This window comes from Vigna radiata, chromosome 7, assembly GCF_000741045.1.
Source record: "Vigna radiata var. radiata cultivar VC1973A chromosome 7, Vradiata_ver6, whole genome shotgun sequence".
NCBI classification, from domain to species: domain Eukaryota; kingdom Viridiplantae; phylum Streptophyta; class Magnoliopsida; order Fabales; family Fabaceae; genus Vigna; species Vigna radiata.
The window spans coordinates 30,424,731-30,448,656 of NC_028357.1; the positions used below are offsets into that span (position 1 = coordinate 30,424,731).

The 23,926-nt window shown below is 32.0% G+C and overlaps 3 protein-coding genes across 14 annotated transcripts in view; 2 read left to right on the forward strand and 1 right to left on the reverse strand.

The window, feature by feature from the left end:
• LOC106768426 overlaps positions 1–5,118 on the reverse strand; it is a 10,323-nt gene extending 5,205 nt beyond the window's left edge. The window contains exons 1-7 of one of the 11 annotated variants that reach the window (XM_014653586.2): positions 4,932–5,118; positions 4,615–4,852; positions 2,920–2,979; positions 2,733–2,838; positions 2,591–2,644; positions 2,411–2,489; positions 9–583 (exon numbers count right to left, since the gene is read on the reverse strand). In XM_014653586.2, the coding sequence (XP_014509072.1) occupies positions 9–552 (544 nt within the window). In that variant the 5' untranslated portion in view covers positions 553–583; positions 2,411–2,489; positions 2,591–2,644; ... (2 more) ...; positions 4,615–4,852; positions 4,932–5,118. The other 10 variants (XM_022783404.1, XM_014653589.2, XM_014653582.2 and 7 more) reach the window with 10 other exon arrangements.
• Positions 5,119–8,206: 3,088 nt separating this feature from the next.
• LOC106767015 (probable enoyl-CoA hydratase 2, mitochondrial) lies at positions 8,207–11,329 on the forward strand. Its single transcript, XM_014651824.2, has 8 exons — positions 8,207–8,464; positions 8,554–8,723; positions 8,983–9,057; positions 9,469–9,559; positions 9,674–9,725; positions 9,975–10,078; positions 10,485–10,561; positions 10,866–11,329. Exons 1-8 carry the CDS (start codon positions 8,284–8,286, stop codon positions 11,040–11,042), a joined length of 927 nt encoding a protein of 308 aa, XP_014507310.1. The 5' UTR covers positions 8,207–8,283; the 3' UTR covers positions 11,043–11,329.
• A 985-nt stretch (positions 11,330–12,314) lies between these two features.
• On the forward strand, positions 12,315–22,206 carry LOC106766295 (ubiquitin carboxyl-terminal hydrolase 3-like). Of its 2 annotated transcripts, none has more exons than XM_014651033.2 (9): positions 12,315–12,492; positions 12,678–12,809; positions 12,928–12,966; positions 13,346–13,451; positions 13,543–13,601; positions 13,730–13,804; positions 14,462–14,510; positions 15,098–15,174; positions 21,787–22,206. In XM_014651033.2, exons 1-9 carry the CDS (start codon positions 12,442–12,444, stop codon positions 21,883–21,885), a joined length of 687 nt encoding a protein of 228 aa, XP_014506519.1. In that variant the 5' UTR covers positions 12,315–12,441; the 3' UTR covers positions 21,886–22,206. The 2 variants fall into 2 exon arrangements, with proteins under 2 accessions (XP_014506519.1, XP_022639130.1); XM_022783409.1 differs by having other exon boundaries at positions 12,490–12,575.
• Positions 22,207–23,926: the final 1,720 nt, after the last annotated feature.

Here is a 23,926-nt window from a genome sequence, read left to right on the forward strand (position 1 = left end):
ATCTCCACCTGCATCCACCAATTCCATCTCCACTACTCTTGGAGTGGTGCCTGAGGTTGTCTTTCCAGCAATCATGTCCCCACTAGACTCAACAGTTACAATCTCTATTGCGCTTAGAGTGCTTAATGAGGTCTTTCCAACAGCCAAATCCTCACATAAGACTATCATTTTGGTCTCCATTTCACTTGGAGTGCCTAATTTTATGGTTTCATCTTGTTCAGAACCCTGTCCATGTCTTGCATTCAACCCTCCACTTGACTCTACATTCACAGTTTCCATTGCACTTGGAGCGCTTAATGTGGTGTTTCCAGCAGTGAAATCCTCGTCTGAGACAATCATTTTAGATTCCATTGCTATTGGAGTGCATAATGGTGTGGTTTCACCTTGTCCATGACTTGCATTCAAATTCACAACAACGTCCACTGCTTCAGTTTCCGTTGCTCTTTGAGAGTATAATGTTGTATTTCCACCATCCTGCCCACCAGTTGCAATCAAATCCGTACTTGATTGTGACAACTTAGTCCCTAACTCTCTTGGAGAGCATGATGACATGTTTCTTCTTGTTGAGTTTGTAAAGCAGAACCTTGAATTATCATAATTGTATGAGTCAGTTTTAAGATCACTTGAGCTAATTATGTAACAGTATCAACTTAAAGCGTGAAAATATATAACAGAATTACAAAACTTAAAAAGGAACTTTACTCTAACAAGCCAGCATAACTATGTTTCATTTCTATGTTAATAAAACAAGAAACTTACATCATAAAATTATATATGATGAAATATGTAATTATTTGTAATATAGTCATCTATAAAAAGTAAAAACCTTACAAAGGATGTATGTTATGCGGAATCTGCACAAAAACATTGAATATTGAACATTGACAGAAAGACCAACATGTCCATTCAACATAATAATGGGGGAAAGCAACAAATATTATTCTCTCCATATTAAGTTATTGATAAAATGCTGCTGCTGGAAAACATAATCTGCTTCTTCATACCAAGTTTACGACCAGGACAAGTGACAATGGCATATTGAACAAATATTGTAAGCAGGTCAAGTTGTTTCATGCATTTCAAATGTAGTTAATCTTTTCTAACCAAGTTTTGTCTCCTGCCATACCTAATGAATCGGTTTATCACGAGTGATAAAATCAACAGTCAAAAAATATCCACCTTTGTTGTACGGAAACTTCCACCTCAGCTCATTACGATAATTAACAGATACCCATGACCATTTGTTCTTACTTCCAGTGATTTTAAAAATTGACATTAAAGAGTAAAAAGTTTATGAACTGAAGAAATAAAAAATAAAAAATAAAAACTCAATAGGAAATGAAATGGTAACGAGAGAAGAAAATCCAATACCCAATATGAGAGAGCCACTTTAATTAATACAAGCTTGAAAGTCTGAAAATCAAAAAAGGTTCTAGGAAGTCCACATACATAACAAGGTATGAGGGTAACATATGGATATTGGGATACTAAGATTTTTTTCTAAAACATTGATAGAACAAATATATCTACAAAAAGTTTAATTATATCTAACATAAGACCATAATACTTTTAAAGAAGCATTCACATGACTGATTGCTCATTAATTAATTAATGGATAAATATATCAGTAGTAAATAGATGAAGATTGCAATTCACAGAAAACACTTGGTCATAACAAGTAAGCATAGTTCCATATATTTCCCCCGCCATACCAAAATATACTTTTTTACTATGTACATGTGACAAAATATACAACATACCCGAGGTTCGGGTGTCATAGAAAACATTAGTGATGTCAAAAAGAAGTTTGGATCTGTAAAACGAAAAAAAAAAAATTGTTTGGAAGATAGAATCTGAAAAGGATAAGTCCTACCTCATCATTTGGAAGAGTCATTTGTTATCAATCAGAGAAACTATTGGGTTTCCATTAAACAGTTAAAAAGCTATAGCAGTTACAGAGCTGTGTTATGAGTCGTATCCATAAATTATTGGAGTGGTACCATGGAGAAATGGAGATGCATCAGGCAAATTAATCTTTTAAAGAAAATTAATGGATACTACTTGGATTCATTTCAGGAAATATTGGTACAAAAAATGCATCCAAAAACTCATTCTTTTACATTTTGAGTATCTAAACTTCACAAAATAGTTCTGATGGTTAAATCTATACCAAAACAGATCTTAACATTTGAACATCAATCAGACAAAACAAGCATGCATGCGTAAGTTGTCATTCGCCATTTGAACATCAACCAGATAAAACAAGCATGCATAAGTTGTCATTCACTACACTTCAATCGTGGAGATCCAAATGTTTTGCCAGACATGCAAAGTGGTAATTAAATTCCACAAATATCAACTATTGAATAAATTTATGTGAGGATAAATTACCATAAAGGAAAAAACATACCTTCAATTGTGGTATAGAAATCAGCCCTAAATTATTGATGTGCGATTTTTTATAGATTCGTATGAGCCGCCTGTGATAACTGCAGTAGAAAATGGTATATAAATCTATGAAACATTTCTACAACTTGAAATAATAAAAAATGCAGTGAATATCTGAAATCGATAAAAGAATTCAAGCTACATTTTCTGACAAGAATAGGAGAATTGATTCCAAAGGACACTAGATTAGGAAAATCTGAAGTCGTAATGGGAGCGAGAGTTAGAGACACTGAATAATTCAAACTGCATGACTACAATACGAAACCAATCTGAAAGCCTCTGACCGCAACACGAAATTGGTCTGAAAGCCAGTGACAGCTATGCGAATTGGTCTGAAACCCAGACAGCTATGCAAATTGGTCTGAAACCCAGACAGCAATGCAAAACAATCTGAAAGCCAGTGACTAAAATGTGAAATTGATATGAAATTGGATTTCATATGATAATTGTACCAGTCAAGGGTAGACCTACTGTATCTTGATGTTGAACAGGGCTTCCACTCTGTGGTTAAATAGAACTTCCCTACAATGACTGCAATTAAATTGTCCCGTAAAAATAATCAAGAAAATAGTATTAAGCACCAAAAAAATCTTAAAATGTCAAAATGCCAACCAGGACAATGTGGCCCTTGTCTTTGCTGACTAGACACTTCTCAAATGCGTTTCACTCATTTATTGTCTAAAACAATCATTAATTATGCAGCCGTTTAAAGATATGCGATAAGATGTATGCGATAAGATGTATTTTATTGCCCTGGATTAGATAAGAAAATTATGTAACCTTTTATAACCAATTATGCCATGTAAAAAGAACATTCTGTCTTGTTGCATAGCTTTTACAAAGTTAGACTGGCTTCTAAAAATTGTAAAACACACTTACAATTTGATGCACAGGGGAAACTTGCAGATAAGTATTCTATATCTTAAGCTATGTTTTAGCATTTCATCAGATAAAGTGAAACCAAGGTAATATCATTTGCAATTTAATAAAAATGTGGCCCTTCTTTCAAGCTTTGCAGCATTTTGTCCCTTAAAAATTATTATTTGAAATAAAGGATAGGAAATAGGGGAAATTTTCCAGACACCCTTTTTTGTACATACTCTAAATTAGATGTAATTCCTACTGACACAAATTAAGATTTGATTAGAAAAAGGGGACATCTTTGAAACTTTTCAGAATGTGGCCAAAAGAATTATTCATTAATGACGGAAATAGAAAAACTCCTTTAAGACAAGTCCTGTTCATATAAGTTTAGTTATATCTTCTAACATATTTAGCTGCTCAAGGTTGCTAGAGAGTGGAAGTAAAAGAATTACCAAAAAAATTGCCTAGTAGTTAAATAATCTATGTAATCTCCAAAAATCAACCTTTCAAATATTCTATGAAGTTGCTACCTGTTTTGATTACATCATTGCAAATTGGTTAGTGATAATCGGGAGGTAAGATAATAGGTTGATTGCATTAGGAAAACAAAAATCATGTAGTTTTCATTGTGGAAAGAGTAAAAGGGATAGATGGAAGAGGAAATTGTGAAATGATCAAATGAGTAGCTTGTTAGACTAGAAGAAACTATACATTGTTTTGAGTCAAACATATGCCATTAGAAATTAATACTTTAAATTATATGCCAGTCCAAGAACTAATTTCCTCCATAGAACTTTCAATTGTGTGTCCAAGAAAAGGATCTGAGTAAACCACATTTAACTCTTGAACTAGTACATTTCCAATGGAGATGTTGTGTTGCATGATAGATTTTCCAGAATATCATTAGGAAATGAAAGAACGTTGTCCTGGCATTATTAATCTTAGAATTTGAGTTTAAGACTATTTCAATCTTAGAATTTTTCCAATGTAACCCCTCAAGCCAGCACTACTAACTTTTAGATGGCTAATATTATAGGTGGCTCTTTTCAGAAACCGTGTTTAGCCTTAGTTATCCCATATATATTATGTATGCTCTCATTCTAGTCAAGCAGGATATTTTCTAATAGTCAAGGTTCATAAAATATAATTAACATTTGTATGATGAAATACAGAACAGAAAAGTTCAACAAAACTCACAACATAAAGCAGACTCCCAGTAAGACAGGTGGGACCAATCTCATTCCTAGATCTTTCAAAAAATTGGAAAGGTTAGAAAAAACAATGAAAATTGAACAAACTTACCACTATCTTTTGGCACGCCGCCTAGGTTGTTGAAGGTAATGCGGGAAAGATGTTGATGGATTCAAATGCAATATTCCTTTGAAGCTTCCAACCCCGACTACAATTTTTCCCAATTTATACCAACTAGTTGTGTTTTTCTCCATCTTCAACTGGTTTTCCATTCAGAGCTTGCCTGACGAGGAATTGCACAAAGAAGGATTGATGGCTTTAGTTGCAGTGGTGTCAAGGAAGAACAGTGCTGCATCAAAGTTTCTCAAATTCATTTTTTTCCCTACAAATAGCATAAAATATGGGAAATTTCAAAATAGGGTTCTCACAGTTGATATGCTGATTGGAAACCAACAACCAAAATAGAAACCCCCTTGTATTGGAATCCAATTCCAAAGAATTTGATTGAAAAGGGTTTGTCTGTGAAGATGACAGGGAAAATGAAGAGATGTTGGCCAAGGTGAATATCACCAAGTTCTCATCCAACTTCAAGTAGGCAAATCAATTTTCAAAGCAGCTATTGGGAATCGAGTTTAGAAGTAAGTTTAATTTTATATTTTTTTTATTAGATTGTCCATCTTTTAAAAACAAAATCCATATTACACCAATTTTATAAAAAAAAAAAAAAAGTGCAAATCAGTTCTAAAATATTTATCCATACCAACCAGAAAATTAGGTTCTGAAAACAAATTCTAAACATAGTTTTATGTTTTCTTTTTTAAGTTTTTATTTTAATTATATTTAAATGGAATAATTTTAAAAAATAAAATATATGATTTAAAAATATATAATTATTATTTTATGAATAATAAATAGTAATTTATATTACTTTATTTTTTTCATTTCTAAACTATAATAATTTTAATTCTATGCATAAGCATTGTAATACATGGATGATAAGTGGCATCAACATTAAAAGTAATTTTTTTTCTACAAATATATATTAATATTATTTTATTTCAGTAAATTAAATTTTAAAAAGTAATGTGATTTTATTCTTATCATTTAAATTTTAAATTTTAATATTATTTAATTAAAAATAAAACAAAGAAGTTCCAATTACATTTTAACTTATTTCTGTATTTATAAAAAAATCATTATATATTTTAAAATTATAACTTTTTTTAGCAAGCTAATTAAAGTATATATTTAATGTATTATTAATATATGAATAAAATATATTTTTTATAATATATATATTGGGTTAAATTATTTTTTATAAATAAAATAACTATGTTTACTATGTTTGAATATATATATTCATATCTATTATAAATATACAATATACAAATATATTTATAATTATATAAAAAATTTAAAAGAAATATTCAGTCGGTCATAGGGAAGTGAATTCTAACATTGAGTAAAAATAAATCATCTTGGATGAATATTTAGCATTGATTTCTTATTATGAACTCTTAAAAAAACTGTGTATATCAAATGACATTTATTTAATTCATATAAAAAATAATAAATAAAATAAAAATTTCAAAAGGGTAAAATTTGTAAAACCTTTGAAAAATAATTATATTTAATAAAAATATATAATTATTTTATGATACAATACAATAATGTCACATTAAAATAAGTATAAAGTTATAATAAAATATGTATTTTGTTAGGTGTAGCGTTAGATGTGATATTAAGTGTAGTACTAGGTGTGAACTTTAGATGGAGGATGGAGTTAAATAAGTGTTAGGTGTGGTATTAAGTGTAAATGGTACATGTAGTTAAGGTTGGTTTGCTATATAAAAAAGAGGAAACCAGCTTGGTTACAAGCAGAGTATATATTTCTAAAGTGCAGAGAGATTCTCAAAGTTCAGAGTATATATTTCTAAAGTGTACTATCTTGGTCTGTGGAGTACTTAATTTCAGAAATAAAAAGATTGAAGTTGTTCAAGACAAGAAGCAGGAGAAGCTAACTCTTTCCTTTATGCATAATAGATGTATATATTAGGTTTTAGATTATAATGATATGAGATACCAGCATGTTAGGTTTATTAAAGGTAACTAGTTGTCCACTTACGTGAATTTGGTTTATTTTGACTATGTTTTTCTTATTTTTTTATTTTTTTATTGTTATATGAAGTTAAAATTTTGATATATGATTTATGAGATATATTATTCCACTTTGATCCTTTATATTTTTAAATTCAGATTTGTATTTAAAAATTAATGTTTCAAGTGAACTAATCATCACTTTATTTCTGTCTCTAATATTTATCGTTAAATTGATTTTAAATTTTGATATGTTAGTTTATGAAGAATATTGATTCATTTTTACCACTCAGATTTTTTATTAGACATATATGTTTAGAGGAATTAATTTCGCATTTTGAGTATAGCTGAAAACTACTTGAATTTTGTCATTGAATTGTCTAGGTATTTAATCATTAAATTAACTTGAAATTTGAATATGTATTTTGCATATTGATTTACTTTGACCGCTTAATTTTTTTTATAGGATATTTGTGTTTTGAGAAATTTATTTCTTATTTTATAGGGAATTGAACACTACCTTAATTATATTTTTTTATCATCTAGATAAAATTAAGATTTCCACTTCATTAACAATTGAGTTGAATTGAAAATTTTATCTTACATTCTAAATATATTGCTATTTAGTTTTATTGGTTAAATTTTTAATTAAAGACTTGTAGCTAAAATAATGTTTTCACCTAATATTTCAACTATTTAGGTTGTTAGTAACATTTAATCATATTGGGTGAAATAATTGTATGTATGGTTGTATAATTGATTTGAACACTATTTTATACTACGAACATGAATTTGGATCAAATTTGTATTCCATGAAGAATTAGTTGATGAATGTGAGATTGACCAAGGCTCTCGTGGAAAGATTCTATGATTGAAATTGGTTAGTGTATGCGTTGATGTTGAGAGTCCTACCATTGGAGGTTATCCTGATATTTTAACAACTACTAAGTTTCAAGTAAAAAACCATGAGTTATGTAGTGAAAGGAACAAAAGGTCATAGTCAATGTGCCAGTTTAAGACATAAGAGTTAACGGGCTAATAATGTGCATGACATAGTATATTACATTTGTAAAGAACTGTAGAAACTTTCATAAGTATACAACCTTTTCACGATTTTGTATTAATGTTTCATCTAGATTATTAGATTATAATTATTATATGATTATTGTTATGTGTAATAATATATTTATGCATATTTTGTGAATGATTTGTTACATGTTAGCTTATTACTGTCTATGTTTGTGTTATGGTTTATAGAGCAACAGATATAGAACATTGACTGATCCAATACAAACAAAGAGAGAAATAGAGGAATAGTGAAAAAAGAATTTCTAATCATGAGTGTTTTTATTTGAAATTAAAAATATGTATCTTCTACATCTATATTTTCTTATGGATGTTTGTAATAATGCTACAACACGTTAACTATAAAATATTAAATGTACGATAATTAGGATGTAATGATAAAATGTATTATTTTATTTTTTAAATAAACTATTTTTTAGGAGTTTATTTTCGTAAGAAATTAGTTTGACCTAGTTTATTCTTTTAAGGAGAAAAATAAAAATTAAATATAAGTTTAAGTAAACACTAATTTATACTTATCCTGATATCCAGACGATCAAACACGAAACTGGTCGATTTCTATATTGTCCCAAGAAGTGGATCATCTCACTGAAGAAAATGTGGGCCATGAGAGTGTTAACCAAGTGCAGCTCACCTGCCAAAAGTTGCAAACCCTATCTTACTCTCAATTTCATCGCACATCAGCACCACGGCCAGTACCAGACCCGTCGAAATCTTATTCTTGACACTTCCCCTTCCGAATTCGTCAAGCTTCACAGACTCACCGGCCCTGATTCTGGTATATTATCTTTTTTTTTACCCCCATTCACCATTACAATGTAATTTTTTTTTTCATTTATTCCAGTCTCATTTCCTTTATTTTTACAGGAATTGTCCAAATTAGCTTGGATAGGCTTGAAGTAAGAAATGCTATTGGGAAAGAGATGCTGCGAGGCCTGAGTCATGCTTTTGAGTTGATTAATCAGAAATCTTACGCTAATGTTGCTATAATCAGCAGTTCAGTTCCTGGGGTATTTTGTGCTGGGGCCGATTTAAAGGTTAATTGTTAAATTCCCTATTGTTCAATCTTCAAAGGAAGAAGGCTTGGGTGTTTATAATATTTGTGATTCTTTTTCCTTCTGTGGTGACTGTGATCATAAACTAAATTTTTTCAAAGCATAATTATTGGACATAGTTTGATCCATTTTGGAACGGGTTCTTGCTGTTAGTTAAGATAGTGTGGATTTAATTTACATATTATGTTATTGGAGAAAAGTCATCCTTTCCTTTAAAGGTTCTGTGTTTATTTGGCTGCAGGAGCGTAGGGCCATGAGTCAATCAGAGGCTAAGACTTTTGTGAATTCTATTCGCTCCACATTTTCATTTCTAGAGGTTAGTTGAAATCATTCATAATTTTGTTTTTGTAATTACTGGATTACATTATTGTATTTGGGTTTATTGGGCTGCATTCTAATATTTGTGTTGTGTACTTATCCACATAAGATACCAAACATGTATTGGTGTTTAATTCTATATTTCTATTCTGTTTCACATTCTTTTCTGGTATTGTTTTATCATTTGGGGGATTTGGGGAGGGGTTATTATATAGCTCAAGAGCTGACCCAACTTTCTTTTTCTTTCATTTATAGTCCGTCTTTGGGTGGTATTAAGAAATATTGGTGATGAAAAATCTCCAACTGGATTCTATCGCGTTCTTTTCCTCTGTCTGTACATCTCAGTTTTCCCATTTCAATTATACTACTCCTTGAAATCAGGATAATTTTTTTTTTTTTCTTTATTCAGGTTGTTTGTGTTCCAACTATTGCTGTTATTGAAGGAGTAGCTCTTGGTGGTGGACTTGAGTTGGCTCTTGCATGTGATATTCGAATATGTGGTAGTTTAATATGCTGTATTTATTTTTTATATTGAGTTTTATTTGTTTGGTTGCTTCTGAATGTGACGCCAGTATCAGACATTTTCTTTACTTGTTTGTTCTTTCATGGTATAGGAGAAAATGCTCTCATGGGTTTGCCAGAGACAGGACTTGCAATAATCCCTGCGTATGTTTCATACTATTTTTCTTCAGCCTTTTTCATACTGTGTCTTTGACGCCATCTATTTCTGTCATGTATCTCTTCAGTTCTGTTATCTAATAAAGTAAAAAGATTAAATCTCAAGATAGATTGTGGAGTATATTTGAAATATGTAGACAAATATGAATGTAATGGTGGATTTGAATTGTTTTTAATTTTTTGATGAATGCGTGTAGTAAGGTTAGCTTTATGATATTCTTGTCATTGTTGATACAGGGCAGGTGGATCTCAGCGATTACCTAGATTGGTTGGAAAAGCAATTGCAAAGGATATTATATTTACTGGTCGAAAGGTTGATGGCAAAGAGGCACTGTCCTTAGGTATGTTGATTAGTCACTCAGCTCCTTTTTATCTAATTAGTAAAGACATCAAAACAGAGATTTTGAGGAGGAAAATCTGGAGAATACACCGTATATGCTCATTGTTTCGGCAAACTTATATTTCACTTGAAAAGAACATTCAAGACATTACGAAGCAAAAGTCTATTTCCATTGAACTTCTATTGTTTTGGGTGTTCATAGCAAACACTTAGCCATTTCCTGTTGAACTCCAGTAAAGCAAAGAGAAAGGTTACTGTTGTGCGACTTTCTATAAAAACGAATACAAAAATTTTCACCTGAAAAATTGGTAACTTCTTAATGCTTCTTTTCAAAAATAAAGCATAAACTTTTGTTTTTTATTCCTCCACAAACAGCACGATGGTTGCCTAAAAGTTTATCTATACAGGTCTTGTTAATTACTGTGTTCCTGCTGGTGAAGCTTATTCAAAGGCACTTACAGTTGCTCGGGATATCAATCAAAAGGTATCTCCCTCAGAAATATATCATTCTGAAACTGGTATTATGATATAGCTGTGGTTTGTGACATTTAGAAATGCGTGGATCTGGCCTTTTGTGCCGTTGAATGTCCATGTATAAATAAATGGTCGTGACGATATTTCTAAATGTTGGTTTTCCATTTTGTTCTTTTGAAGAGGTTGATTTATTAAGAAAAGGATAAATAGCTCATGTTACAAGTACATTACTAAAAGATTTACTTCTTGTGCAAAAACCGCCCAAATGATTTACCGGGTGCAATTGATCCCTGTGCTCCAACTGATTTTAACAGGGTCCAGTAGCTATAAGGATGGCTAAAAAAGCTATTAATGAGGGGGTTGAGACTGATCTAACATCAGCTTTGGTCTTGGAAGAAGATTACTATGATTATGTCTTGAGTACTAAAGATCGACTAGAAGGATTGGCTGCATTTGCTGAGAAGCGGAAACCAAGGTATACCGGTGAATGATTGGAGTGTTGTTTTGCTGATTGTGTCTCTATGTTTCTAGTGAGCAACATCTGTCATTTAGATTAGTCATCTAGAGCCTGTAGTCAACTTCCTAGATGATGAAATTCCACTGCAATTTCACTGGGAACAATCTCCTCCCATTTGTGTACAGTCATTTAGTATCTAAAATCACGTACCTTAGGACAATGGCTTTGAGCTTTTGTTCTTTATACTATCGCCTCAAAGATTCAACATTTTCTTCTGGAGGTTTTCTGGCAATAAATTAATCTGTTTGGGAACTTGGAGTACAAACTTGTGGTGATTCAGAGTAAAAAGTAAATACCATTGTATAGTTAAGCAACCCTCAAGAACATGTATTTGTTTTCTCTCGTAAGACTTTGGTTAACGTTGAAATTGAAGGAGATGAAGGAGGAATATAAAAACGAAATGGAATAGAGTTACTGTCTCATTGTTAATTTCCTTTTGCGCCTAACTATATTTTTAATCGTAGTAAAATGAGTTTTGACTTTTATTTCTATAGGAAGATATTGTTTTTCATATTTGTAAAATTTGAAGCAATTTCTTTTAGTCCTTATAAAATGTATGAATTTTCATTTTAATTTTTATATTTTTCTTTTTTTTTCAAATTTTGAAATCGCTAATTTTAATTTCTAATATCCATTTTAAAACGTTGATAATAACATAATGTATATTTACCCCGATCTTACAAGTTTTTTTTTTTTTAAAGCGTTATCTGTAGGCATAATATTATAATATTAATAGGTACTAATCGGATGACTACTTAACATTTCGCTAAATAAATACACAGTTAACCATGATCATATGATATTAGAGATAAACATAATAATTTTCAAATTTATACGGATTACAAAAATAAAAAACATTTAATGATATAATTAATATTAGAAAAATTCGTTGCTCTCAACCCCGAAAGCCGGGACAATAGAGAGAGGAATGATAAACGGAATAAAACGAAATATATTTCTGTCATGGTACATTTTATTTTAAATATTCTAAACAATGAAATTTAAAATTAAATTTTTTAATCGCATTCTATTCTCTCCATCGATGTAAACTTAAGAAGAAGAAGAGGAAAGCAGTTAAGAAATAGATAAAATACAGGGAGATGTGTTAATATTTGGAAGAGAAGGGTCAATCTATAATTCGAGAAAGATACTTTTTAATTAAAAATAAAATAAAATGGTGCGATTATGAAGCAGGAGGTGTGAATATCATGGATTTTGCATTACAGATTTACGTGCTAAAACTACGCACGTTGCAGAGGCTCAATAAGGCCCACAGATTCAATCAGATATAGTAATCTGAGTTCTGAATGTTTTAAGTGTGAGTGAGAAGAAGAGAATAACGTAGCAGCAGTAGAAACTAAAAAGAAATTAGAATGGCGAACAGTTTTCTTCCTCTTGAAGCTAACCCCGACGTCATGAACAAGGCATTCTCTCTCCTCCTATTTCCTTGTCATTGAGCGAAATGTTTCAATCATGCCTTCAATTATGACCGTTTATTCATGGAACAGTTACGCATATAACAAATTTTGTTACATTTTGGATTTACAATTTTTTATTCTATTTCGCAGCGTGTAATTTAAGTGTTTTTTGTTTTTTGGACGAATTACAGTTCCTCTGGGGTCTTGGCCTTCCAATGGAGGAGGCAGAGTGCTGTGATGTTTTTGGCTTGGATGAAGAGCTTCTGGAAATGGTCCCGAAGCCAGTTCTTGCCGTGCTTTTTCTTTATCCCATTACAGCAAAGGTTAGTTTCAGCTCACGAAATATGTGAGTTTTTCTTTTACCAATTTTTATTTCTACTGTCAAGTCATTTTCATATCTTTTGATTCTGATTTTGTGAGTGTTTTATTTCCTCTTATAAGACTGAAGAAGAAAGGTTGCAACAGGAAAATGAAAAAAAGGTGAGTGCCTGAGTGGGTGTATCTATTTATGGAGTATTTTCATCTGTCTGTGACTATTCGTTTTTCCTGATTCAAAGCATTCCGCATTTAGTTTGGACTGCAAGGTATTATAAATTATAGATTGTCTTACAAGCTTAATTGGTTATTTCATTAAATATCGTCCAATAAATCTGAATTTTAGGTAGCATATATATATATATATATATATATATATATATATATATATATATATGTATGTATGTATATATATATGTATGTATGTATGTATGTATGTAGGTATGTATATATATTTATATATCATATAATTGATTTTTTAACTGCGTGTCTTTCTATGAGCATCTGCATTGAGTAGGATTTTTGTGTTGTTGTTTTGCTGTAGGATTATAGCAGTAAAGTGTACTTTATGAAGCAAACCGTGGGTAATGCTTGTGGTTTGATAGGTCTGCTTCATGCACTCGGGAACTTAACTTCCGAAGTCAAGCTTGGTGGGCTTTTAACAATCACAGCCTTTGTTTAAGTTTATAGTGCATCAGCCATTATATTTTATTCAGTTTGTGTTGTTCTTGTTGGTATCAGTTGAAGGGTCATTTTTTGACGAGTTCTTTAAATCTACTGCCAGCATGGATCCATTGCAGGTTGTTTATTTCTTCTTACCCAAAACTTTTCTCTTTATTTCTCATATTTCATAAATGCAAACAAATGACACTAATAGCCAGTTAAATATAATGCTAATTTGGGATTTTCAAACTTGCGTATTTTGCAGCGGGCTGCCTTTCTGGTGAATGACAGGGACGTGGAAGTTGCTCATTCAGTAGCAACCAGTGATGGCGATACAGTGGTATTTTATTTGTTAAATTTAAAGCAATCATATTATGTAGAAGTGAAACAGATAAGTCATGTCATGTGGTAATAATGAGAGATTTAGTTTGGTCCCGCATCCTCCAAATTTCTTTGTAATTTTCTTCTCTTATTCTTAATGACTTTCTTGTGGGCAAATGCTGGTGCAGCAGTAAGGTTACTTCCTTATGATGTGGAGGTTATGGATTCAAAATTTGGACTCTATCCTTTAACTTTGCTCCCCAAACCCCAGTATTGGGAAGTTTAATGTAGTGGGCCATATTTTTTTCATCCCGATGAAGTTCTTCATTGATAGATAAAAGAAGTAAAAGTTATATAAGTCAAAGGGAAACATTTTTATTGTATGTGTGAAGAAATGCTTAAATTATCTTTCCATGCAATTTTGTGTGTGGATGGAACAAAAGGAATGGAAACTGTATCCTGAACAGCAAGACCCATCAATATGAAGTGTTTAATACTAATAGCTCTTGCGTTGGATGATTTTGGAATTTGTACTGAGGTTTTAGGAGATATAACTCTCAGAATGCTGTCATACCATGAGGCAAAACCTGGATACCCTCTCTGTCTTATAACAACATAATTGTTTTTTTCTAACTGTTTCCTTGCTTGTCTTACAACGTTTTTTCTTATAATGCAGGCATCAGATAATGAAGACCCTCATTTCATCTGCTTTGCCTGTGTGGATGGTAATTTCTTTATATAGATAACTGAGTAATATTTTTTGTCTGTGTTGTCTTCATAAAAAGAGCAAAACAATATACCAAGATGTGACTGTATCAACAACACCACTATAGTGTAACAAAACTGCAAAGAGCAAAGAACTCATTACCTAGAAAGGACGATGAGAAAGACGTAGAGGTGGGTATCAGGAGAGGCTCAAGGCCCAAGATAACTAGTTCCAAGTTGAAGGATTACTATTGGCTGAGGGAATAATACACCAGGCCGTTAGGGAGAGAGAAGAGGGTGGACGTGTTGGAATCTTCTCTCTCGGCAATTTCTGTTTTCCTTTCTGTTCTTCTGCTATATTGTTCTTCTGTTGTATTTTTTTGTCTGTGTTGTGTTCATAAAAAGAGCAAAACAATATACCAAGATGTGATGGTATCAACAACACCACGATAGTAGGCAAACTAAATGTCTAAATCATAAACCAGCTATATTTAAAGGCTATAACTAAACTATCCATGATCTTATTCATGTCTAGTTGAATTTGTTCTCCTTTCGTAGTTGCAAAAAATTCATTTGATTAATTTCTCGGCAATTGTATGATATGCAGGTCAACTGTACGACCTTGATGGAAGAAAGTCAGGACCAATATCTCATGGTGTATCATCACCAAGTACTTTGTTGAGGGTAAATTTCTTTCGATATCAGGACTACTTTTATTGATGCTTAAAAACATGTATTTAGCGAAAGGAACTGATTTAGTTTGCAAATTCTAGTAACTCTGTTGTTTCTTTGAATTTTAAATGATGGATGAAGAAACAAGCAAATTATAGGTAAGTTGGCTTTGGCATTTGGAGCACCCACCTCTTGTGAGAAAATTTACAGATAGCTAGATTTAAATTTGAGTTTGTAAAGTTAGTAAACAAAGAGGCTTCGGAAAGAAATCCTATTTGCTATTCTGAGAATACCTATTTTACACGAAATAGGCTAAAGCTATGCTGATTATACATAGGAGTTTGTTTTTAAAGTTGCAATCATCAATCAGGATACAATTCAGAAATTACCATAAACATACATTTACAGCTACTGGCATTTAGTGCCACCTCCTATGATGTCCAAGATCCTCTGCAACATTGCCCCTCAACCTGGTGAATAGATGTTAATCATTCCTAGCTTACCAAATACGAATTCAAACCTAAATGTTGACAGGCTTTGGTAAGTCCTCATGCATCATGGTGTCCTGTTGAAATATGGAAGAAAATGATAGTCCGATACCCCATAAAAAAAATTTAACATCTGATATGATTGCTATCAATTTTGACATGCTTGTTTGATCATGCTAGCAGGCTTGCGAACCATGCTTGTTGCTGATTCACTGTTACTACATAGCTTCATAGACCTTTTCAACAGAATTTTAGGTCTTGTAGGGCCTCTCAATCCAAATCAATGGTCATAAACATTTTATGATATCCACAAACGTAGCATCCATACTTCTCCCTGTCACAATGGAGATTGTATTTTGCTTATCCTTGTAACAAGGTTTCCCCATGCCTTTGTGCTTGTTCTATAGCCTATTGCCAGTTGTTTACTAACATCAGTTGATCTAGGTCTAGCCCAATTAGAATTTGCAAACCCTTCAATAATTCATTTGACTAGAGTTCCCATGGGATATTTCAATATATAGTTGCTGCCTGTAGATGCCTTTCAGTTGGAGAATGCACAAACTAACTGTATGCAGTAGATAATGTTGGGCTTTGTAATTGTCTAATATATCAAGTTCCCTACAACTTTCAGCTCTATCCCCAATCTACTAGGCATTCAACCTTTGGATTTTCCTACTAATTTCTCTCTACTCTCTAAATGATTAATGGCTAGCCAGTTTTTGTAGTCCCTTTTTGGACAAGTCAAGGACATATTTCTTGAGTATAGCAAGCAGATGATATAGGAGTACAAGGACCCAGTGGTTCATTAGAATGTATTACAGCCTCTCCATAATATTTATCTGGAACATTAAGGAATGGGATACTCTAAAAGGTGTTCGTTCTTGCTTTCTGTACCCACGTTTTGTAGAAGGGTGTAGATGCAAGAACTTTGGTGAAGAAGAATTTTCTAGCTCATGTCAAAAAGGTCTTGTGACAATGACCACATTGTAGTAGTGCCCGCCATCGATTTTCATTCCCTATTTTTTTCTATTTGACTTGTTTCGAGTACTAACTGCTAACTATTAAACAGAAGTTGGAGAAGTTGTATCTAGTCTAGCAGGGAAGATTAGATATAACCCATTTTCTTCTCTCTTGTAACATCCACAAAATGGAAGGAACAAAAAGTAGAAGGAACTGTGACGAATTTATAGGTTGGTGGGTAGGGGAGAAAAATGAAAAAGGAAAAAATTGTGTAAAAGGATAAATACTCTAAATAAAAAAGTGATGTATTGTGATATAAATAAGGGTATTAGTTTCGTTTACATTTCAAGCTCTCATTCTTCCCTTTTCTGCCAAAGTGGGAAAGAACCGCTTTTTAATGTGTAGACCATATAAAATTTGTAACATCACCAAACAAAAAATACTCCTAAATTTCTTTCCTTGTATCATTTCTTCCCTTTTTATGTTAAAACAATTAGATGCATGGGGAAAAGTTTTTTTTCCTAGTAAGTAACCTTTGATTTTGTGTATGACCCTATTTCGGTCTTGCGAGAAATTGAACATATGCTCTTTTTCCATAAATTGGAAAGCCAGATTTTTTTGTTTGTGTGATGTCATTTAATTTTGTAGAATAAACTCATCAACTCTTGGTGACTATAGCGTACACATTCACATCAATCCTAGTTTATTGAATGGTAACCTAATTATAATGCAAAACAAGCATCTGATGATAACCTAAGTAACATAATGAGCAGAAAGATTGAATTAAGCGAAACCCTTTTTAAAATGCAAATGGGAGGTCAATCTTATAAGGCAGATAGGTGAATGAGTTTGGCTCTAGAGGAGATTACTTGAACTCACCATTAGTGGGTGATGGTAAAAAGGCTAGAAGCTTGCCAAATGATTAGGGTTGTGCAAAATAGATGAAGGGATAAACCAAACTGAACTGTTATAGAATTGAATTAAATTGTGAAGACAATTTGGCCAAATTAAACGAAACCTCGTGATGGCAAAGGCGAACTGAATTTAACCATTTAACAATTCAAACAAATGGAATTGCTTTGAATTGACTGAACTGTTTGAACTATCCGCAGTGGACATCTTATTTTGAAGCATGTATTTCACTGTTTTTCAATTTTATAAGTTATAGTTTAATTCAATTCAAGCAGCTCAGTTTAAGGGCATTCTGGTTTTAAAGACTATATTAGAAAACTGAATTCAACTATTTTGAATGAATAGTTCAGGTTTCTTAACACAGTTTGGCACGAGTTCTGTTTTTCTTAACAACTCTAATGATGATAATACCATAGAACGTGTAGAGAAGGTGGATCATCTAAAAGTGGGACATCTTTGGTTGGAGAAAGTTAACAAAGATAGGAGGAAGTGTGATATGAGTCTCCTTATACTAGCTCGAAAAGAGTTTTAAGAATTTGACTTTTTTGTCTTTTAGTATTTAAGAATGTTGATGAAACTCGAGGATGCTCTTCGCTGTATATGAATTTAATCCAATAGGATTATATAAGTGTGAAAGTTTGCATCCAAGGAAAGAACATGAACATAGAACAAGATAAGTACAAACTATGGAGATGGAATGAAGAAGCCAATTCGGCATTGAAAAGAATGGAAAAGGAAAACTTATAGATTGATGGGGTTGTCAAACCACCTAGAGAAGATGCAAGATAAATGATGATGGTGTTGTTACTTGATCCAAGGATGCAAGACTCAAATAAGAAGATAACTTTCTCTCTTTTAAAGAACTCCAAAAGCTCTCAATTGATTCATTATTCAGAAATTATTTACAAAGATAAGTGATGGCTATTTATAGCTTTTTTTTATTACAAAATTCTAAGCTAAATGTAACTCAAATGTACCTTGAAATCAAATGCAAATTCTAAATCTAATATCCTAATGTGTTGGCCAAAATTTAACACAGCAACGGAGGGGAAATTTAATTTTCAAAATTCAAAAGATGAGGTCTATGTTTGAGTCACACTTGCCGTGCCTAGTCTTTTCCTTGAATTATCTTTCCCTCTTGGCCAAGAAGTTGGGGGCTACGATTGGGGTTGGTTGACTTCAAATTGTTCTCCGCTTCTTTGTCTTCCAATGGTCAAAGCCCCTAGCCTTATTGGGCTCAATAGACACATATACAAAAGTTAATATTTACACCCATTTTACAAATAAAAGAAAACACAGTGAAAGTAAATTCTATTCTATAAACATGATGTTCTTGGGCTCAGGCGATAATCTTCGAGGTAAGTCAACAATCTCTGGAGATCGGGCTTTTGGCTGATTCAGCGGAAAGGGGCCAAGCTCTAAAAGATACCAGAAGGGAGATCCACAAAAAAAAAAAAAATTTGATGTTTAAGTCAGTAAAAGGGTATAAATTGTATAAGTGTATAAAGTATTTAGTACTACCATTGTCCTTTTTCCTGTTGTAGAGTAATTAGAGCCGTTAAAATGGGTTACAACCCGCGAGTCAACACGGCCCGTCACGGGTTCGGGCCGGGTTGGGTTTGAAAAATATAACCCACTTATATGCGGGTCAGATTTTAACCCGGCTCATGCGGGTTGAACTCGTGGTGAGTCGGGTTGGCCCACCAACCCACCTACCTAATTTTATTTTTTTAATTTATTATTTTATTTATGAAACCCTAAAAAATAAAATATTTTCTTCACTCAATGTGTATACCAAAAAAGTAACATCTGCTCTCACAAATCACTCTCACGCTCTCATTTGACGGTGCTCTCATTTGACGGTGCTCTCACCCTCTATTCACTGAAATTCTTCAAGGAGCAGTAAAACACCCTTCCTTTTTTCTTCTCTTTTCTCCACATTTCACTCCTCTTTCTTTTTTTTTTTCAAAAACCCTATAATGACAAAAATAGGGGTTTGCGAATTCGTTTTTTTTCTGGGGGATTTGAAGAGATGGAATGATTTTTTCATGTTCTGACATGCTTGTATCAGATTTTGTTCATTTTATTTAAACAATTTGAGTATACATTATTTGAACAAGTTCTTTTTTATATCTTTGAATTTGGGAAATTATGTTACAGATTAAACTATTAATTTTTTGTTGATGTTGTTGAGTACTGGTTCTCTTTTTTTTTTTACTAATATTTTTTTATTGATTTTCGGAATTGTTCTGACATTAGGAAAATCTTTATTAATGAATTTGGAGACAACAAGAACAAGAGTAAAGGGTTACAACAAGAACAAAAAATGATGAATATAAAAAACTTATTTATATGTTTTTTGTGTTTGTTTTTTAATGACATTTGGATTATATTGTACTTTTTATTATTATTTTAAATTGTTTTTAACATAATTTTTTGGGAGTGAAAATTGTTTAAATTTAAATTATAGAAAGTTTGCATTTTTTTTTTATTTTAAAAAAAATATAATTAAATGGACTAGTGAGTCAAGCCGTTTATCCACCAACCCGTGGTGGGTCGGGCCAGGTTTAAGTTTTTCTAGCTCGCTAATAAATGAGCCGGGTTGGATTGACTTACTAAGTGACCAACCCGTGGTGGGCCGGGCCGGGTTGAACCAGATTACCCATTTTGACAGCTCTAAGAGTAATGTATAGGATTCAATAGACCTATCAGTTATGTTAATAATTGATATATGATAATAAGATGATGAGATAATAACACTATAACAGAAAGATATTAATAATTGATTATATTAACCGAACTTGGCTCGGGCCGAGGCAATCCAAACTTTATGTTTGAAAGTAAGCCTCTTTATTTAAAAATGGCTTTGGGCCTTGACTGATTTGAGCTGAGAATATACTCAAGCATTTTATTTATTTAAAACTAATTAAGATCTTCCTCATTAATGTACTCCTCAAAGTGTTAAGGCAATTGAGATAGACTCAATCAGATGACGTGGAAGCTCATAAAGGAACACACTCAGACCAGATAACTGCAAACTGATAAAGGGTTGAGGAGTAACATTTATAACCCATTCAAGCCCAAATATAGTCAAAGAACAACTCACGTGAGAGTGATATAAGAGTTTATCAAGCCTTGGATCAAGGTTATGTATCAAGTATGTTAACAAATAACTAAAAGGGGACTGGGTGGACTGACCAGTAGGAAAGTAAAATAGAAGTATTTTTTGTCTATAACAGAATAAAGCATCTTGTTGATAAGATACAAGTAGTACGAACAGCACATCACCTACAAAACGGTCAGGAACTCCAGGTTGGTGTTGTATCATTCGTTCTCTTAAAAATGTAAGTTCCCTCACTAATTCCTTGCGTTGATACCATGTCAAGAGAAGAGAGAAACAAGATAATGATGGAATCCATGTGTTTGAAATACACAGCCAAGATTATTGTGTGTAGTATTAAAATAAGGATTTACTAGTATCCTAATTCCCAGTATATGATAATGTAAACAATTAGTTAGTCGTAATAATCTTTTTTACATTCTTTTTATTAGTGTGTATGTCGGCTATATACACAACTACTACTGGATGTCGATCAACCGGCTGCCTATGGAATACAGTTACGTAACCACAGTAATTTGGATATTTGTTTAGTAGAAAATCTGGTGTTCCATGCCATGGCAAAGAACATAGAGCTCCAGTATCATTTCATTATAGAAAAGTTCCCGTACTTGCGACAAGGCCAATTTTAAAATATATTATAGAAAGACTTTGGTTCAGAGGCTTTGGTATTCGAAAACTTTAGAAACAACTATGTGTGACAAGGTCCATAGTGAGGCAGAATAACCAAGGGGGAATGGTAAGAATGTCATTTTTTCTTCCTAGCAATGCCAATAGCTGCCAGTCTGCTGCCATGTTTCTCAAAGCGGTGGGATACACTTTATTTATCTGTACCATTGTCATGTATTAATTGAGAAAGAATTGTCTTATAGAGAAGTTTTTTGTGCAGTTAGAGCCCAGACTAGTAGCTTGTGAATGTTATTTCTGGCACCTATTTATACTGTGGCAAACACTATGAATATAGGATTTGGGTGTTTTTACTATAATGAGTACATTTGGGAGGGCTGAAACCCATTTTCAACTCTTGGAGATCGTAGTTATTTGATCATGTCTGAAGCTACTGGGTTTACTATCTTTCATCTTACATGCTTCTTTCTCTACTACACTATTTTTAGTTAGTAATATGTGTATATAAATTTACGACAGGATGTAGCTAAAGTGATCCAGAGCATGATCCAGAAAAATCCAGATTCCCTCAACTTCAGTGTCATTGCAATATCAAAGAAATCCGGGGATGGACATTAAGGTAGTTAATTTGGGTGAAGCAGCTCTTGATGATATCTGCTTTATAATCTTCAGTCATATGCAGTTTTATTCACTTTGACTTTATTTACGTTTTTTTATTTTCATTCGGAGGCCTATCAAGTTGAGCATCTTTCGTTTCAAATAGATGATGCAGTGCGAGTAAATTTGATCTTAAAAAACTAACTTTGACCTTGAAGCTGTGTTTTTACTGGCGTTTCGATTTTTCAGTTTTTTTTTTTCTTCTTAAAATAAGCGTAATGGCAGTGACAAAAATGTTGAGACCAAATTTTAAAATAGGATTGCTTAACAAATTGTTGTTCCCGCCCTAAAAAAGAATCGGTGGATCAACCTGCACCATTTAACAAGAGGCTTTTTCTTCTAGTGCATCTATATTATCACTTTCTGTACTTCGTTACATTCGAATATATTAAATAAGTTTTTAGATTACACATTTGAGAGTCATTCTAGAAAAATTAAAAATTATAACCGGATACTGAATAAGTGATGACGAAAATGATTCTAAGTTTTCATATGTTTTTTGGAAATGTTTTCTAAAATATACTTAAAAGTTCTTGGACTACACAATTCTGAAAAAATATTTTTCAAAGATCTTGAAATTCCATCCTAACAAATTAATTGTGAGTTTGGAAATATGGTGTGAATGGGTCAAATTATATCCATTTACTCAAGAAAATGCTGAAGTTATATTTGTTAGTTTAATTTGTTTAAATGCATTAATAATGAGTAGCCAAACTCGGTATAAATTAATTAGATTTAATTATGTTTTAAGTCTTTAATAAATTTGGAAACATTTAATTGAGTTTTTAATAATTTTTTCTAGTATTAATAAATTTATATTTTTTCAATTGAGTCTTCCTTAAATGTTTCAGTTACATGTGATTGTTAACTTGTGAACGGTTATTTTATTATATTAAAATTTTATAAATTATAGTTTTATAATTTATGAGCTTATAATTTTAACATTCTAAAATTTATAAGTTTGAAGTTTACAATTTAACAATTTATAATTATAATTTCATAAATGGTTAAATTATAACATGTTATGTACTTGTGATACCTTTATTTACACACTTTTTAAGAAAAGTTCTGGGAAGGTCACTCATCCTTAAATGATTCTCTTCTTATGGGTTAGGATATCGAAAAATAAATGCATTTTGTTGATATGAGTAGCAAAATCAATTCCTTTAAGCTATCATTCAATTGTATAGTCTCCTATACAGTCTCTAGATCCCGATTCTTACATGTGCCCCTTTCACTGGAAACATTTAAATGAGTTTTTAATAATTTTTTCTAGTATGTTAAATATTTAATAAATTTATAATTTTTTCAATTGAGTCTTCCTTAAATGTTTCTGTTACATAATGTGATTGTTAACTTGTGAACGGTTATTTTATTATATTAAAATTTTATAAATTATAATTTTATAATTTATGAGCTTATAATTTTAACATTCTAAAATTTATAAGTTTGAAGTTTATAATTTAACAATTTATAATTATAATTTCATAAATGGTTAAATTATAAACATATAAAGTTATAACAGGTTATATACTTGTGATACCTTTATTCGCACACTTTTTAAGAAAAGTTTCTGGAAGGTTACTCATCCCTAAATTACTCAGTTCTTATGGGTTAGGCTACCGAAAAACAAATGCATTTTGTTGATATGAGTAGCCAAATCAATTCCTTTAAGTTATCCTTCAATTGTATAGTCTCCTATACAGTCTCTAGATCCCTTTCATTCTGGTGTATGTTCGATTCTTCCATGTGCCCCTTTCACTGGAAGTCTGCCAGGAGCCGCTCCTTGTTTGTGCCTCTTGCACCGGTGATCATTTTATGCCCTCGTCAATGCCCGGGTGTCACAGTGAGTTGGGTAGGTGGCTCACCAACCCACATAGTTTAATTTAATTATTTATTATTTTGTGTTTCAATATTATTAGTTAACATTTTTTTTATTGTATTGTAAATGTGAATAAAGAAAAAGATGTTTCAAGAGAGAAAAATATTATAAATTTATCCA